Here is a 19679-nt window from a genome sequence, read left to right on the forward strand (position 1 = left end):
AAGTTATGAATAATCTTGATTTGGTGGCCAGAGGCGGGGAAGGGGTGGGCTGGGGGACTGGCATGGTTAGGAAAAAAAGTAAAGCACTGGATTAGGTGCATATGTCTTCTAGAGACAAATGGGAGGAGGAATTGGGACTGATAGTGTATTTAGATAATGTAGTGCAGCTGTGAAAAAGACAAATGCTCTACTGAGGCACACGGCATATAAGGGTGGTATTGCTTATAGGAAAATGGAGTTCCTGTAATCATGCCTTTCCTGGCAGCCACTTATAGAGCACGGCATACTGTTTGGGGCACCTCATTATAAAGCGAACATCAATACTGTAAATTAGAGAGAACTCAGAGAAGGGTGACAAAAAAGATAAAAGGATTAGACGAGATGACCTATAAAGAAAGGTTAAAGGTACAATAGCATTTAAAGCTTTCAGGAAAGGAAGCTGAAGAGATGGAAGCCTATGCTAACTGTCTACAAATATTTGAGCAATAATAATTTTAAGGATAGAAGGGGATCGCTTGCTGTGGTTGAGAATGTTCTAATAAGAAGTAACGGCTTGAAACTAAGGAAAGGGGAAAATATCGGTTAGGAGATATTAGGAAAAATTTCCTCCCAGTAAGGGCAATTAGGCACTGAAGTGAAGTGCCTGAGAGGTGGCTGAGGCCCCATCACTGTAAGTGTTGTGCGTATTTAAGGGGACCTGAAGACTCAGGGAGCTCTTCTAAAAGGACAGGATGCTTACTCTGTTCTGAAGGCATTCCCCATACAGGAGAATCAGGCTAGCAAAATCCAGGACTCTCTCAAAGGGGACTCCAAATGCAATTTAAACATGAATAAAGTGAGCTTGTGGAGGGTGGGAGGTGGAGGTGGTAAATTATGTCCAAGAAAAAAAAAATGTGTCTGGGGAATATCTTTCCAAAAAGCTGTTATTTTCGACTGTTGCCCATTAGTGTTGGTGTTCCTCATTTTCCTTTACAGTTATCAAGACATTTACATACCTCCAGAAGCCAGAGCTAAAGTAGGAAGGGAGTGATGCCTCTGACAAGGAAGCACATTTAAAAATGAATGGTACGAGGTTGTATGCATTCATTTCTGTTGTGCAAGCAAAGGGAAATAGAGAAAATTGCCATGTTTTATCATGTTGGATGAGCTGGAACAGGTGACACTGTGATCAGGTGTGCATGCATAATCACTCCCCCAAATAATCGCCATGTGGAATAATTTCCCCCCAAATCTTGCAGCTTCAACTTATTCTCTGTGAGTGACTCATAAATCTTGGCCTTGAATGTGAATCAAGATCCCAAGCTGCAGGCTCAGGGTTTGTTGCATTTTTTCAACTTTAGCCTTTATTTATAGACATAAAAGTGTATTATTGGTTGTTATATCCAAACAAAAGAAAACAGATTGTAAGCATCCATTAATGTTTTCCCAAAAGGAAAGTTGCACGTTCCTCTTGGGTCTCTCATTCTCTCCTCTTGTAATATTAAGATGATGTCATAAACTCATAATTACTTTGTGGTATTCTTGTACACTTTATATCTGTTGGTTTGGAGACACAAATCCTCTCTCTGATCAGAATCCAGTGAACAATATGAGTAGGTAGAAGATAAGTCTTAGGTGGCTTTCAGTTTCAAAATCTCTGAAGTTTTGAATTATACTATTGAAATTCTATTTTCTAGGAAATATTCTATGTATTGCATGCATATATATGCATATATGTACATGTAGTATGTTAACTTTCTGGAACAATTACTTTTATTGTGGAAAAATAAAATTATTTTTATTAACAAGTCAAAGTACATATAACAAGAAGATGTTATACTATCTGCTCACAAATTTTCATCCACTAATCATATCCAGGAAAGCAGATTTTTTAAATAATATTTATTTATTGATTCCATTTTTGTTGCCTTTGTTGTTTTATTGTTGTAGCTATTGTTTTCTGTCTTCGTTGTTGGATAGGACAGAGAGGAATGGAGAGAGGAGGGGAAGACAGAGAAGAGGAGAGAAAGATAGACACCTGCAGACCTGCTTCACCGCTTAAGAAGCGACTCCCCTGCAAGTGGGGAGCCGAGGGCTCGAACAGGGATCCTTACATAGGGCTCGAACAGGGATCCTTACATAGGTCCTTGCACTTTGCGCCACGTGTGCTTAACCCACTGTGCTACTGCCCGACTCCCTAAAGCAAAGAATTTTTTTAAGGTGGTATATGTGAAAGTATATTGTTGGATATGTAGTTTTCACGTGCCTGTGACATTAGAATAGGTAGAATAATAAGGAAGCACAAAACAGGTCTGCGAAATTGATCACAAGAGTGTGACTTTCTAATTTCTTGGTCAGATCCTTTACACACATCTCATCTATTCAGTGCTGCAAGGAAGAGACCACAAAGTATCTATTTTTATGTCCTTTTTAAGCCTTGCTCATATTTCTTATTGCTCATTGCTAACCATTTTAATTTCTGACCTCTTCTGCTCTACTAGTTACAGACCCATTCACTGACCCTCTAGGATTTCCAACTCGGTGATTTATGTCCTCTCCTTATTCATGTGAAACACCAGTATCAACCTGAGAGAGAGAAGAGAACACTAGAGAAGAGATGAGGGAGATATCCTTCTTTATCTTTCATCCATTTGGTGGCAGGACAACTTTGTTTCTTATTTTTAGAAAATAATCCTAATCTAAAGTGATCTTGATGTTGAATTTAGATGACTTCAGTAATGTCCCCACTCATTAAAAAATTAGAGAGATACAGAAAAGAAAGCAATTTAGTTTTGGATTTTTAATTCCTTGCTTATTTATAGAATGAGAGTCAACATATTTTTGAGTGGTGGAGTTTGGGGCAGTGATTCTATAGTCCCTAACTTGGTAAATAAATCTGTTGGCCTATGTGAGAGTCAGATGGAAGCTTAGGGTCTTGCCTTAGTCTGAGCACTCTGCTTTGGAGAAACTGAGCCTTTTTTCCTATATTATCAAGGTATTGAGGAGGGTAAAGCCATCTGTTAGGAGTCACTCTTATCATCTGTTTAATATATGCCTATTTCAGATTTTGTATAAATTGACAAATAGACTGACATATGTGGATACCATTTGCCATCTTCAGCTCAGTCATAAAATTACAGATGCTATTATGACTCCATCCTGACTTCTCTGGGCAGACAACCTCACCATTGTGTCCTGGAACCTAACTTCTCCATAGCACTGTCACACTAGGGAAAGATAGATAGAAACAGGTGGGCTATGGATCAACCTTCCAATGACCATCCTCAGTGGAGAAGCAGTTAAATAAGCCACACCTTCTACCTTCTGCATCCCATAAAGAATTTTGATCTGGGATGTAGATAGCATAATAATTATGCAAAGAAACTCTCTCATGCCTGAGGCTCTAGAGTCCCAGGTTCAATCACCCACCAGAGCTGAACAGTGCTTTGGTTGAAAAAAAAAATGATCTATACTCCCAGAGGGAAACTTAGGAAGCTTCCAATGGAGGGGATAGGATACAGAACTCTGGTAGTAGGAATTATATGGAATTCTAACCCTCTTATCCTACACTATCGTCAATCATTATTAAGTAACTAATAAAAAAGTTGGGTCAAATGTAATTTGTATATCATTATTTTGTTATTTTTATATGGATTTCCTTTGTATTTTCCTTGTGTCTCTGTTTATCTTCCAGTGTTTTTTTCCCCATTTTTGCGTATTTTGCAAGACCTAGGTCTCTAGACCACAGTCTGACTGTCTCTCCTGTTATCCCTGCCAAAGAATCAGATTTATCTCTCTGTGAACTGAATTGTACACAAATGGCATACAATTGGTGTGGCAACTCTGTTCATAATTGAATATGAATGCAGACTAGCCTGCTGTGTGTCAGGATATGAATGTGTCCCATGCGCCAATCTTGTTTAGTTATTAGAGTCTGAAAACTTAATCATATACTCTAAGAAAAGGCTTTGATAAAGAATTTTACTTCTGCATGTGCATTTAAGATTTAGACTTGACATATTAACGGCAAATTTAAAATTGTGTCCTCTTCATTGCAGTCCTCTGTAGTTACAAGGTTCTAATAAATATTATGTCCTCCCATCATGCAATTAAAATTTTCCACCTCATTTCACAATGCAAAACATTCACATGTTGTCAATCATTTTGAAACATGATTTTTTGACATCATATAATTTCACTTCATTTTTTCAGACAGACATCACACCAGGAAATTATTTAAGAAAGAATCCTATTATATCTTTATTTTTCCACCAAATTTCACCTTCAAATGCAGTCATTTGTGTACATTTCAGTAATTTCAACAGTAAACTTACCAGGAGAGGGAATAGCAACTCCTCAGATTTTGTTCCTTATAGGTTTTGAATCTCTTGTGAGGCTGTGGCTCTGTGGGCACCCTGTTAGAAAAACACATTTTTAGCCATGGGAAGTTTACAAGTCTTGCTGCACAAAGTGAAAAGGTTTCTTCTTGAAACAGCTACCACCTGGGAAGCTGGGAGAAAACATGCATGTGCTTTTGAACTTTCCTCTGTTTAATAACTAGCAGACACTAATGATTTGCCAAACATCCTGATTTAAAATGGTGGTAGTCAAAAGCAAGACTGCCTGCTGGTTGTCAGGTAGCCCACCTGTTCTCCAAACCAAAGTTCCCCTGACCTGTGCCCAATGCAAAGCTGTTATCTTTTAAACCACTGCTACACGTGCATGTAAACCTTGTTGGTTTCTCTCATTAACAGTCTGTTGCTGAAGAGAAGCTTTTTAATGGAAATGCCACAGTACCTTAAAAAAAATATATATGTATATATTTATATACATTTAGATATATATGTATATTTATTTATCTGTGAAATATATATTTATATGAAGATCCTTTTGGAATGACCTCATGTCTTTGGAGAAGTTGGACTGGGGGCTGGGAGGGGGAGAAGGAATGATGATTCATCTCGTCTGAGTATTATCGGAGAGCTAATAAGAGCATGTTGAGTAAGGTACTTCTCAGTATAGTATTCCTTCCACTTTTTTGAAAGAGTGAGGTGAGTTTTTCAAGAAATCTCTATGATACTATTCACATCTTGGTTTAGTTTTTTTGTGAGAGGAAAAGGAAAAGTAGAAAAACAATTGGTGGCTGAGGACAAGGAACAGGTGAAAAAGGGAAAGCTGTTGAAATGGCATCCGTTTCTCTAGTAAGGAGAGGAAAGGTGGTTTTTGGTTAAAGCACGGGGGCTGAGGAGGCAGAAGAACACTCTAAAAATGTTTAGGTTATGAAACCTAAAATGGTGATAAAAAAGAGTTTAATAATTATCATCTTGTATATCATTTATTAGCACAAGAAAACTAATTTTATTAGCTTTCTTGTTATAGTCAAGATCACGTAGACTCTCCAATGGGTCAGGGTATTGTTTTCTACCAACTATGAAATGAGAAGAACTTGGGAATCACTTAGTGCTAAACCTAGGCTCATTCTCTATGCTCTACTACTTGTTTAAATATGCTAGGTTTATGTGGGGACTATAATGTAGATTATTGATAAGTATATAAGAGTGAAACATCTAATAGCTCAAGAACTATTTTAAAATTGCTTTTTCTAGTGCTGAATATTAAAGTGATTACCCTCAGAATTTCATTAATAATGAATATGTGAAAGTACTTGAGTATGGAGTAAGATTCCATGGCAGGTATATATGTGTGCTTGTATACATATATGTTTATTTTCACTAGGGCTTCACTACTTTGGGCTTACTTTTTCAGATAAAAATCAAGACAGAGACAGAACAAGAAACTCATCACAACACTGAAGCTTCCTCCAATATGATAGGGGTTATATTTGAATATGGGTGTGTCAAAGCAGACGTACTATCCAAAGGAGCTATTTTCCCTACCCTCCAAGGCATAATTTCAATATTTACTATGAATTGTACTTTAAGTATTGAGTCATATACCAAACCAATAACATTGTATTATTCTTTGTTTTTATATATTTATTTTAATTAATATATGTGAGCAAGAATGTTTCACATAGGACAAATTAGAAAGAGAGAAAGGGGGGAGAGAGAGAGAACATCACTCTGGCATATGTAAAACCAAGTATCAAGTCAGAAGCTTTTGACATACCAATCCAATGCTCTACCAGCTAAGCTATATCCTTGGATGATACCTGTTAGTTTTTTTATTTTTTGAAGTCTTAAGTGCTAAGATTGAGGAATATATACTCAGAACTGTGGTCTATGCACAGTTTGAGGTGTTAAATCCATTTTTCCCTCCTCATATTAGTGATTAAATAGTGATTTATAAGACTATAAGTTAATAGGAGTGAGTGTATATTAACAACATTCCTGCCACCAAAAGTCTGTACCCCCCCCCCACACACACACACACAACACCAGTGAAGCTGAAAATCTACCCTCACCCTCCACCCAGAGATTTTTACTTTGGTGCAATACTCCAAAGTATTTGTTTATTTATTTATTTATTTATTTATTTATTTATTTTAAATGAGGCATTAGAGATGGAACCCAAGGTCTCAAACATGCACATAAAGGTGAGTGCTCTACCACTGAGCTACCTCCCAAGTTCTGGTTTTATGATATTTATTTATTTATTTATTTATTTATTCCCTTTTGTTGCCCTTGTTGTTTTATTGTTGTAGTTATTGTTGTTGCTATTGATGTCCTCACTGTGTTGGATAGGACAGAGAGAAATGGAGAGAGGAGGGGAAGACGACAGACAGCTGCAGACCTGCTTCACCGCCTGTCAAATGACTCCCATGCAGGTGGGGAGCTGGGGGCTAGAACCAGGATCCTTACGCTGGTCCTTGCGCTTCACACCATGTGTGCTTAATCCACTGTGCTACCGCCTGACTCCATTATTATTATTATTATTATTATTATTATTGATGTGAATGGTAAAGGTTTTTTTTTTTAATTTTTTATTTAAGAAAGGATTAATGAACAAAAACATAAGGTAGGAGGGGTACAACTCCACACAATTCCCACCACCCAATCTCCATAACCCACCCCCTCCCATGATAGCTTTCCCATTCTCTAGCCCTCTGGGAGCATGGACCCAGGGTCATTGAGGGTTGCAGAAGGTAGAAGGTCTGGCTTCTGTAATTGCTTCCCCGCTGAACATGGGTGTTGACTGGTCGGTCCATACTCCCAGTCTGCCTCTCTCTTTCCCTAGTAAGGTGTGTCTCTGGGGAAGCTGAGCTCCAGGACACATTGGTGGGGTCTTCAATCCAGGGAAGCCTGGCCAACATCCTGGTGGCATCTGGAACCTGGTGATTGAAAAGAGAGTTAACATACGAAGCCAAACAAATTGTTGAGCAGAAAGGTAAAGGTTTTATCACATTACCAATAAATAGCAGAGCTAAGAAAAAAAAAAAAAGGCAAAAAAAAAAAAGTGCCCTAAATGTTTGTTCTATAAGTGGTGACAATTAAATCCATACCACATTCACCTAGAGCTGATTGTCTATTAATTGTACCCTCACATTTCAGAGAATCCATCTCTTTTTGATGGGATGATTAGTAAGTTAGAAGAAAATTCTTGGTGATAGGCAAGAGGATGTTTTCCCCATATTCTGAGTAAAGAAGGTCTTTTTGTAGTGTCTTTTAAATTGTAATCCAGAAGGGATCTCTTCAAGGACCAGGTTATATTTAACTTTGTTCTCAAGCCAGTTGTGTTATAAATGACAATCTTAATTTGCATTCATCACCCTTGGTGATTTTTATCTCTCTCTGTGGGTTCACAACGTGCTTATCACTGGGTTACCTATGTGTATTGACATGCTTGCTAACTTCTCATGAAACAGTACTGAAAGGAGAATAGTCTCTTCCTCTGAATTGTTCAATGCCTGGTCCACAGATAACCACTTAATTTCCTCAGCATTGCAAGTCTCCTATCTTCTGTACTCCTATGTTGTTTATACTTGCCCAGTTTTACTGCAGTGAGATTCTTATGTGATCATGAGCACCCCTTGAGCCACACAGTATAAATGAGGAGTTTATGCTATGGTGTGTTTACATACTACTCACCATAAGCTTTAGGGGTTGTTTAGTGCAAGGAAGAGAACCCACTGAAATAAACAATATTTTATAAGTAGCTGCATTTAAAAGGCTTGATAGGCATCTGTAAATACACACACACACACACACACACACACACACATATACACATATAAATTTCTTTCTGGACAGAAGTCATGGTTTTCATTTGGAGGGATTTCATTTCTATTTTTATATACAAACTCTTCATACGTATGCATGGCTTTGCCTCTCAGAAAGGTCATCTAGTTGATCCTATTACTCCATTATCTCTTCTCTCTGCTTCTTCTGGTTTCTGTGCTTTATTCTCATCTCTCTGAAGATCAATCTATATTTACATATCTGCTTGCACATGGGCCGCCATTGCTGCCTTCATATAGTGATCTTAACCTGTAAAAGTGTGTGACCCTTCAACTCACATTCCTGACATGAAAATAATGCATATTCTTGTTTCCTTATTTTAAATTCCTGGGAGAGAAACTCTAGTAGCTTGGGTTACATGTCCACTCTTGGTCTGAAGAGTTGTGATGGGGGAGAGTGGCTGGAGAACAGAGTTCACACATGGCTAGGACGCATCTGAGGGACAGAGACTTGTATCTCTAGAATTGAATAATATGGACTGTTTGGAGAATTGGAATTGGCTACAATCATGATGAGTTTTTGCCAATATACTTAGGGGGAACAAACAAAATTATCATGAAAAAAATCATACATAGATTAATTTTTGGATAGAACCCCCCCCCCCAGCATGCTCAGCTCTGATTTATGGCTCTGTGGGGTGTTGAATATGGGACTGTTTAGCCTCAGGCATGAACATCTTTATAGACCACTATAGAAACAGAAGTTCCTGATCCAAGATTTAAGGTCAAAATCTCAATTCTTTCTGGTGGGCAGGGGAGATAGCATAATGGGTATGCAAAAGTCTTTCATTCCTGAGGCGCCAAGATTTCAAATTCAACCCCCTATACCACCATAAGCCAGAGGAGAGCAGTGCTCTTGGGGGAAAAAGAAAGAAAAGAAGAAAAAAACCTAAAATTGTTTTCTTTCTGGAGAGAAATCACAGTATTTCTTGGAGGGGTTCATTTCTCTTTTCACATTTAATAATTATTGTAATCCAGAAAAAATAATAAATTGAATTCAGTCATATATCCCCACCCCCTAACCCTGAACCTAGGATACGCTACAGTCCTCCCCCCCCACTCTGTCATCTGTGTGATTTTTATATGCAAACATAACCATAAGCAGGTGTATTTTTAACTTTGTGCTCATGACTCCAAAAGTTTTGAAGAACACTTGAAAAGTCCAGTTAGCTATTCAGACATTTTTATGAGGCTGTTTTGTAGATCAATATCAGTGTTTCTAATATTTCTGCATAGATTTCAGTGGTTTGTTGAGGAAAAGTCAAATTATAATCAACTCTGGAGGAAGGTTCAATTAGAGGACATCTTCTCTCTGTGCCTGGGAGCTCTCCTCTTCAGAGTGGCGCCATTATGGTCTAGTGGTATATAACCACTTCACTCAGTTAAATTGCTGTTTCACTAGACTTGACTTGTACAGATGCAGCCAATTCACTCTGGTGAAATGAAAACATCTGTATTTGAAGAGTGAAAAATCAAATTTCTTCCTTTTATTCTGAGGTTCTAAGCAGAATTATTATGTTATAATAGTATGACCAATATGGCCTACTTGGTAAGAGAGATGATCCCACTTCTAATGTCCTATCTGTATATTTTTATGCAAAAAACACTTTCCCATAGATTTCTGGCTTTGAATAACATAGCCAAGGGTCTATGAGGTCTTTCAAAAAGTGCTTCTCTCTCTAGTTGGAGACAGAAATTCCTACAGGAGCTTGAAACATTATGTTTCAGTTATGCTGAAAGAGTTTTAATACAGAAACTTTATGTTTCCCCCATTTTTTGGAAAGTGTTGAAGGGCAGTAAATTTTGTCACTACTACTTCAGTTCTTAGTCTCTTTGATAAAATTAACCTTATGGTGATGCTTAAAGACTGCCATGTATACTATCATATTGCTCCTCTAGGTACAATATATAAATCAAATGAGTCCATGCTTGTATATAATCATACAACAAAATCTCTTTAATGAGTCACTGACTCCCATTTTCTTGCCCTTTGAAGTCTTGTTGTACATAGATAAAATAAACCAATGATCCTGAGAACCTGCCCCTTTTGGACCACATAAACAACTAGAATAACAAAATTTTAAAGTAAGCTGGATCATAGATACTGTTATAAATGCTTCAGCTCAGCTAATTCTCTTCAAGGTAATTATTTTCATTATTCCAGTTTTAAAGGTGAATAAACTGAATTTTACAGAAGTTAGATAAATTGCTTACTGTGATTAAATGATTGGGTTAGGATTTAAACCAATATGAGTTTAGATTTTGTGATCATTTTATTATACTACGTTGACTTCTAAATATGAACCCACCCAACCAATTGTGTTTTTTTGGTGGTTTGGGGGGGGATGCCAGGGACTGAAGTTGGGGCCATATTAAGCACTGCTCTACCATAGAACTATGTATGTCTTCAGTTCTGGGTTGGTAGATTGTAATGTAAGCATTTAAAGGGCATGGATGAGGTGTTTTACCTTTGTGATCATTTCCCTCTACCTACTCTCAAGTTCTCTTTCTTAGACATCAAACTCATGATGCTTTTCAAACCATCTGTGAACTGATGACACAGAGAACCAGAGGGGGAAACAATATCTAATAAGATAAAAACAGCTAGGAAGACTAGAGAGAGAAAAATGAGAAGTAGAGAGAATTTTAGGACAGTGAAAATATTCTGTTATAATGATGGATGTATTCCATTAAACGTTTCTCCAAGCCTATAGAATGTACAACACTAAGACTTAACTTGTATGTAAACTATAGACTTTGGATGATTAAGATGTTTGAATGTAGGTTCATTGTAACAAAGGTGCCCTTCTGATAGAGGAGTTTGATAATGGAGAAGACTATACATGCATGTGGGATAATGTTTATGGGAAGTCTTTACCATTTTGTTGTGAACCTAAAATTGTTTTAAATAAGCTAAGAGGAGAATCTGGGAAGAGTCCTAAGAAACTTGCTTATGATCCTTTCAAGACTGACAGTGGAAGAGAAGGAGCACACTGTTGCCTTGTTTAGAAGTTCCCACTTTTTTTTTCCAATTTCTTCTGCTATTTTTTTCTTTATTGGGGGGATTAATGGTTTACAATCAACAGTAAAATGCAATAATTTGTACATGTTTAATACTTCTAAGTTTTTCACACACAACTCAACCCCCTTTAAACCCTCCTCTGCCATCATGTTCCAGGACCTGAACCCTCCCACACACCTCAGAGTCTTTTACTTTGATGCAATACACCAAACACAGTCCAGGTCTGCTTTGTGTCTTCTTATCTTTCAGCTTCTGTTTTTATATTGTTAGTGATTTGATACTGAAAGACAAGATTGTGGGATAAGAGGGGCACAATTGATACAACTCCCACCACCAGCATGCCATCCCCTCCATTGGAAGCTTTCCCATTCTTTATTCCTCTGGGAGTATGGACCAATGATCTCTAAGGGTTACAGAAAGTCAGAGGTCTGACGTCTATAACCACTTCTCTATTGGGAATGGCCATTGGCAGGTCGATTCATACCCCCAGCCTGTCTCTACATTTCCCTAATGGGGTAGGGTTCTGGGGAGGTGGATATTCCAGGGAACATTGGTGAGGTCATCTGCCCAGGGCAGTCAGGTCAGCGTCATGGTAGTATTTTTCAACTTCTATAAGTGAGACCAATCCATATTCATCCTTCTCTTTCTGACTTATTTCACTTAACATTATTCCTGCAAGCTTCATTCAAGATGAAGTGAAGGAAATGAAATCACCATTTTTAGTAGCTGAGTAGTATTCCATTATATATATCATAACTTTCTCAGTCACTCTGTTGTTAGACACATGGGTTGCTTCCAGGTTTTGGCTGTTACAAATTGTGCCACTATGAACATAGGTTTACAGGAATCTTTTTGGATAGTTGTTTTTGGTTCCTTAGGATATATCCCCAGGAGAGAAATTGCTGGGTCATAGGGTCAAACTGTTCCTAGCCTTCTGAGAGTTCTCCAGACTGTACTCCACAGAGGTTGGACCAATTTACATTCCCACCAGCCAGTGTAGGAGGGTTCCTTTGTCTCCACACCTGTTGGTATGCTTCACATTGGTTTGGTCTCACTCCCCCGCCTCCGGGAGATCGTGGTTTAGTCTTTGCCTTTCGCACTTCTCCCTTCTCCCCGCCCCCTATCCTACTACTTCCTGAGTTCCATGCTGCCACTGGAGGAGAAAGATGGAGGAGCACATTGCCCGCTCGTGAATAAAGATTAAACTGCCTTCTCAGCTCATCCATGTGTTTCTGGTCATCTGTTACCCTCCCATGAAGCCAGCCTGGAGAAAACAACATATGGTGCCCAACGTGGGGCTACTGTAAAATAAAATGTCTAGCAAGGTATCATTGGTGAAGTGACAAAACCGGCCAATACTCAGGTGATTTTCTTAACATTCCTGTCAACTCCTGTGGCGTCCCCACCCAAAGCACTGTGCCAGTGGACAGGCAGGAACTCCACTCGACTGGCTTTCTTCTCATCTAAGGATTTCTTGAAATGTGTCTGCAGCAATTTGAGAGAAACCACCCTAAAATCATCCACACATTCAATAATGCTTCTAAAGCGCAAGTCACACACAGGGCCAATGCCATGCACCATGAACACCAAGTGGTCAACTTGAGGCATTTCCCTGCCCAGAATTTCATCAAGGCTGCCATCAATCCCGTGCTTCACCAACCTGGGTCTTGTCTGTCCTTCCTGTGTGGTCCCTGATTCATCAGGCACTGATGAAGGCTGGAACTGAACAATAACCTTTGGATTGTGCATCATGATAGTCTCTCCACTGGGAAACTCCAGCCTGTGGTGCCACTGATTGGTGGTCACAAACTTTTTGTATTCAGCCTCTAGTTTCTCACTGAATTCTTCCGTATAGGGAATGAACCGGCTGTCCATGTCCCCTTTGTAAAACCAGGTACAGAGTCTCACTTCCATGGGCTCCTCTTCCCAGTACACAGCCTTCCTCATTCGGTCATAGAGGAAAACATCGTAGCGCCCATCCATGGCCAGAACCACACTCTCAGGGTCTGGCTGGATTGAATTGTAGGTTTCCTCAAGATTCAGAGAGTCAAACATGCTGAAAGGCATCCACAGCTGCTTGTATTCTACCTCCTTGCAGTAAAACCAGTGGGGCTGAACAGGCTCATACTGGTTCTGAAGGACAAAAGGAGGTGGCACCTGCACAGAGGGGGCCACCAGCCCTGGCTGCTGTGCAGGAGGGGGGGGCATCCCTGGCTGCACTGAAGGAGGAACCGGTGGCAAAGATCCAGGGGGCATCTGGTACATCTAGACGGGGGTTGCGGAGGGTGGGTGGTGGGTAGGGTGGCCTGGTGTCTGGCATTGCTGCAGCTGCGGAGGTGTCTGGCATTGTTGCAGCTGCGGAAGTGTAACGTAAGGATTAGCCCTGCTGCTGACCCGGGTGTGGCGGTATGGATTGTATCCTTGTTGGGGTGTTCCTTGAGGTGGGTTCCCAAAATTGGAAGGAGGAAAAGGACTCGGCTGCGGTGATCGGTAAGTATTGAGTCCCAGCTGGGGAGAAGCTGGAGCACCGTACTGCGCCTTCGAAGCAGATGGTGAAGACGCGTCTTGGAATCCAGCGGGAAAAGAGAGCGTGGTTGGGGGCTTGGCGTATGCTGACTGACTGTCTTGCTGGTGTCGAGGCAGCTGTCAGCAGTGACTGTCCGAGATTCCCAAAAGGATCAATGCTGCTTGATACCTGAGAGAAATAACTGGACGTCTGTGAGGTGGCTGGGTGAGCAGAGGTCTGACCCAAGAAGCTGTCCTCCTCCCCAACGTCTGTGGAGTCTTCTCCCGGCAAGAGCAGGGAGGCCGAGGCGGTGGCGGCCTGCATAACCGGAATGAAGGGCACGTTGAAGCTGAACTCGGTGGCCGAAGAGGAAAAGATTAAGTTAGTGCCCGAGGAGGAGGCGGAGGCGCCGCCGCCAGAGCCAGCCTTCCTCTCGGCCCTGGCTGCAGCCCGCCCGGCCATTACACACACACCCTCTCCAGCATTTCTTGCTGCTACCTTTTCTGATGTATGACATTCTCACAGGAGTGAAGTGGTATCTCATTGTTGTCTTTATTTGCATTTCTCTAACAATCAATGATGATACATTTTTTTATATCTTTGTTGGCCTTTTGGTTCTCTTCTGTGGTGAATATTCTGTTCATATCCTGTCTCCATTTTTCAATATCATTTGTTTTCTTGTTGCTGAGTTTGATGAGTTCTTTGTATATTTTGATTATTAGCCTCTGTTGATAGCATTCCCTGGACAAAATTTTATGTATTTTTACCTGTATTCTATATGAATAGATACATTAAGTAACTTGCCTCAGACTAAGAGATCCATGTGGCAGGCCTGAAATTTCTAACTGTGAGCATATATCTGACTTCAGAGTCAACACTCACCCACTAACTAGGCTACCTTTCCAATAGTGTATAACACTTTTGAATTATGGGTCATGGTTTCATTAAAAATATTTCTTTATTCCTCTCTATATATTTACAAAGATGACAAAATCCTATAGGGGTAGATAGAAAACTATTTCTTCAAAGCAAATAAATGAATTATTTTTCTTAATGCATTATCTAGTATATATATGTATATGCATATATATTAAGTATATGTAAACAAACATAAATCAGAATATATACATGCATATACATATATATTCAAATTCTTCATGAATATATTTTGCCAAATCCATACTGGGCTTTATCAATATTTCTTCTTTATTTTCTTTTATGCCAGCAGCTTTCTTTATGCATTTCCATTTTCCACATTTTTCAGAGTGATTGGATTACGTTGTATACCCTTCCTCTGAAATATTAAGTACATACAATCTGAATTCACACACATAGGTTCTATAGTTATGATCTATCATTTCAAAATCCACATGTTAAAAAAGAGCAAAACAGGCCTTGGGTGCTCTGAAGTATTAGGCCCAAGTCACCCCCTGCCATTCATCTTCCCAGTAATGCAGGCACTAACAAGACCCCAGAGTTTCTGTCTCATTGGCAGATATCCTTTGACCTAAAAACAAGACCCCAGAATTTCTGTCTCATTGGCAGATATCCTTTGTCCTAAAAACCACTGAGAACACACACACACACACACACACACAGACACACACGCGTACCTGTATTCACCTGATCACATTTACTTTGTATATCTAAGTTGATTGTTCCATTTCATGATGGACTAGTTGCTGCATGGTTTGATAGGAGCAGGGTATTAACTAGTGTAACATTCCTGAAATTTTTAGAAACTTTTAATTGCCTCTGCCTGATGTTGCTTCTCCCTTCATGTTTCTTCCTCACAACTCTTATCGTTAAGTATGCCTAGAGTTTAAAGTTAGATAGTCCCTCTTTATTTTTTCCTTCACTTCTGAAAAATATGATAATGCATAGTTTCTTGTTTGACTTATGGAAATTGGTTGTACTGCTTTCAAGTCAAGCTAAACTTTTTGCAGTATAATTTTCTAGTTAATAGTGTAATTGTGCTAACTTCCTGGACACCCTTATGGCCTGCATTGAGTTCACGATTGTATTTCTGCCCTTTTATTCCAGTCTATTTCTGTTGTGTGCATGTTAACACCTTTGGGCACACAGTTACTTTATTGCTGTCTTTTCTTGAAGTTTACTGTCTGTAAATTCCAAGTTCCTATTCTCTGCTCAGTGGACTTTCATGACAGGTCTAAGGATGAATCTACAAGCAGAAAAAATACATCGACTGACTTCCATATGTTTTTAGATATCTTCAAGGGGAAATAAATTTAATTGAATTAGTTTGTTCCAAATAAAATAATATTTTGTCTTGTAAAGGCATGATATTTTTCTTGGGCATTTCACCTGGTAACTATTTATATTTATAAAATCTACAAAACCCAAACACCCAGATCTGGTTAGATATCTTTATACCTTTTCCCAAGTAAGGATATTATTACATGTATCTTTGTATCACATATCTCCACATACTCTGTTGGTTAACATTATGGACCAAACATCCTGATTATTTTGTGATATTTTCATAATTCATCTGGATGTTTTGGCTTTAGGTATACTTTAGACACAGATTACAAAGTGCTTCCCAGTAGGGTATCCCTTTGAATCTGCTTTATTGATGTAGAACAAAGTTTCAGTTGGTCACAGGTTTTAATTAAAAAAAAAAAAAAAAAAAGAGTGTTGGCTCACATTCTTCAGTGAAGGTATAGTATGCCTCATATGGAGATATATAAGAAGCTCCGTCTTCTGATTGTCAAAGTTTACTTCCCTCTTTTCTGATTCTTCTTTGTATTGTTTTACAATCTAGGTATATCTGTTTAACATGAAATGCAGAAAATGACAGGGCTCAGACAGCTACTGCATCCAGTGACAAAGATTACTGTCATCCTGGCTCATCAGTTAATTCATCATTGGCAATGGTCCATTCCATTTCCTGGTAGCCTAGCAACAGCCAATGATGGGGAGGGCTGTTTGCCATGTGACAGTGGTATGTGGTACTTTCCAGAATGCTTTTACATAAAAATAGGATGATAATTTATAAATTTACATTTTTATTTTAATAAATGGGAATATTTGGTTTTAGGGTTGACATTCAAAAAGGAGACAATTTTATTTTGCAGACCATGACTTTAAAGTCCTGGACTAGTGACTTGATAACAGAAATGGAGCTATCAATTTCACACATAAACAGGGTTTAAAGTTGAGCCTGTAAATGCCTTACTTTACCTTAGAATGAGTGATATTCTCCTACAGAGTAACTATAAAAATAATGTAATTAAATGAGCTTTTCCTATGTCAGTGCTTGCGTCCTCACATACACATGCACACATAGAACATGACATTTTTAGTCTAAACTTTGGCTTCTAATTTTCTTTATCACTAGATAGGAAAGGAAAAAAAAAAGAAAGAGATTCATGAACAACAACAATTACTGTTGTTCTCAATGCTAAAAGAAATCTCTCAGTTTCTCATATCCTTCTAACTCTCTATTGATGATTCATGGTTCAGCAACTCATTTGAAAATCTGCTCATTTGTTTTCACTGATTGTATTCCCTGGTTGTTAGTGTGTATAAATGTGTTAGCTACTTTTGAAGCTATCTTCTGTTAAAGAACTGATAGAAAATGCTATTTAAATGTCATAATGCTTTTTTCTCTTGTTATGACACTGTCATTGAGTAAATAGTTTTATTTTATTTTAGTGTTATAGTTAAGAAAATCTATAATCACCTCCTCATGAATCTTTTTTTAAAATCTATATTTAGCCCCATCTGTGGAGACAGGAGTGGAAAATAGGCGACTATCTAAGACATGAAATCTGTTAAATATTTAAGAGTTCTCATCAATGATTTTATTAGACTCCAAGCTCGATAAAGGCCTCACTGACATCTAAAGCCTAATGATTTTTTTAAATATATTTAAAGCCTTGCACTGCACCTTTAAATATTGAACAATATTGAAAAATATTGAAGCCCTTTTTTTGTATATTAGCTTTAGGCAGAACTGTTGTATGATTTCCACTCCTTTCATGACATTGTAATGATGTTACCACATACAACTTTATCTTGCATGAAAAGGTGAAGTCATGAGTGATTTCTCCAATTTAAAAGCACTCAACCCTCACAGTGCTAGAAATGAATATTTTGCATATATTCATGCAACAATGATTCAATTTAAGATTTCTATTTTCAAACATTGCTTGAAACCTTCACTATGTTAGTAGTAAAATTGCCAAAATGTGTAATAAGATTTATTATAAATGAGTAGCATTTTATTTAGTATTTCATGTTAACATGCTTTTAGGGTTACCTGGTTTAGCAGGAAAATTCATCTTTCTTTTCTAATCAGAGATAACATTTTATTATATTTTTAAAACTACTCTTTCTGTACATACACATATTGTGGTACAAAGTGAATTTTCTCTTGTTGGCAGCACAAACCCAAACATTGCTCATGTCAGAGTTCAGTGTACCCTCACACTAAACCATTTTTTAAAAATATTTATTTTCCGTTTTGTTGCCCTTGTTTTTTTTATTGCTGCTGTAGTTATTATTGCTATTGTTATTGATGTTGTGGTTGTTGGATAGGACAGAGAGAAATGGAGAGAGGAGGGGAAGACAGAGAGGGGGAGAGAAAGATAGACACCTGTAGACCTGCTTCACCACCTGTGAAGTGATTCCCCTGCAGGTGGGGAGCTGGGGGCTTGAACCGGGCTCCTTATGCTGGTCCTTGCGCTCTGCGCCACCTGTGCTTAACCTGCTGTGCTACTGTCCGACTCCTTAAACCATTTCTTTTAAGGTAAAAAAATAAGTAAATAAAGAGAGAGAGAGAGAGAGAGAGAGAGAGAAAGATTACCATTTTCCCTTTATGACCTTATCCCTTATATCCAGAATAGTCCTAAAGCCATTTTGCTTTATATCTTTAAAATGGGTTCAGATTTTTTCTGAAACTTTCTCTTCTAAACACACATTCTAGCTTTTGCTTTGTGGATGTTTCATGAATGAGAGCACTAAAGCATACACTTTATAATTTCCTACAAGTCAGATCAAGATACATGTTATAAGCACAAAAATATCAGGTTAGTGGGAGCTCTTAATTGCCTCTGTGTTGGAAAGAAGCATATATAGGAGGAGAAGTAAATATATCTACATTGGGTTACCTATGGGCTTATAGATGAGAGAGAAGGGAATTATGTAACCATTTTATGACTGAACTTGTAATTGTCACAAAGAAAGAAAAAAATGTATAGCCTTACTGTTTCTATGTTCATTGTGTATCTTTAGGTATCCTTATCTTTTTATATTCCAGGTTTTCAATCATTTCATCAATTATAGTGGAATCTTTCACATAACCTTTCTATATGCTCTCAAATGTATTCCTCAAACATACATGACATACATATCACACAAATAAGGTTCTGTGTATATGGAGCACCTTTTAACAATAACAAAAGAACAAGCTGCCCCAGTCCCTATCTCACTTAGTAGTGCATGTGCCTTGCTTTGTTTAGTGGCCTGGGTTAAGCCCCAGTTAACAAGGGAGCAGAGAGAAATAACCCATCTTGCAAAAAACAAGCCTACTACTAAAATAATACGCCCTCCCCTTTCATAAAGGAAATACTAACTTGATTTTTATTTAGAAGAAACCTTGAAATGGCTCATATGACACAGTAGCAAATTCATTTTTTTTTTAGTTACCTTAAAGTCATACAGAAAAAACAACAACATATATTCTTGGGAACTGGATATTCAACATGCTGGTTAATAATCTTTTAGATTTGGGGAAGGGAAAGTATATTATTAGGTCTTATTAGACCTCTGGGTGGGCCAAATTTTCCTAATTGCATGGAAATCAGAGGCAGCCCCTAGACTGATATCTTACCTGCACAGAGTAAACACTCCCCCGCTGTCACTAATATCCTATAAATCATGTTAAAGAGAAGCATAATTAGCATTTTTGATCAAATCAAGCTTCAAAGTCATGAGGTACTTAAGTGAAT

General features: G+C 38.3%; 1 protein-coding gene across 1 annotated transcript; it reads right to left on the reverse strand.

The window, feature by feature from the left end:
* Positions 1 to 247: 247 nt before the first annotated feature.
* LOC103128749 (SEC23-interacting protein-like) lies at positions 248 to 14166 on the reverse strand. The gene is given in 5 exon segments (XM_060188429.1): positions 248 to 386; positions 4314 to 4394; positions 12491 to 12560; positions 12563 to 13820; positions 13822 to 14166. Coding segments are annotated over 5 exon segments (1893 nt in total).
* Positions 14167 to 19679: the final 5513 nt, after the last annotated feature.

This window comes from Erinaceus europaeus, chromosome 3 (genome assembly GCF_950295315.1).
Source record: "Erinaceus europaeus chromosome 3, mEriEur2.1, whole genome shotgun sequence".
NCBI lineage: Eukaryota > Metazoa > Chordata > Mammalia > Eulipotyphla > Erinaceidae > Erinaceus > Erinaceus europaeus.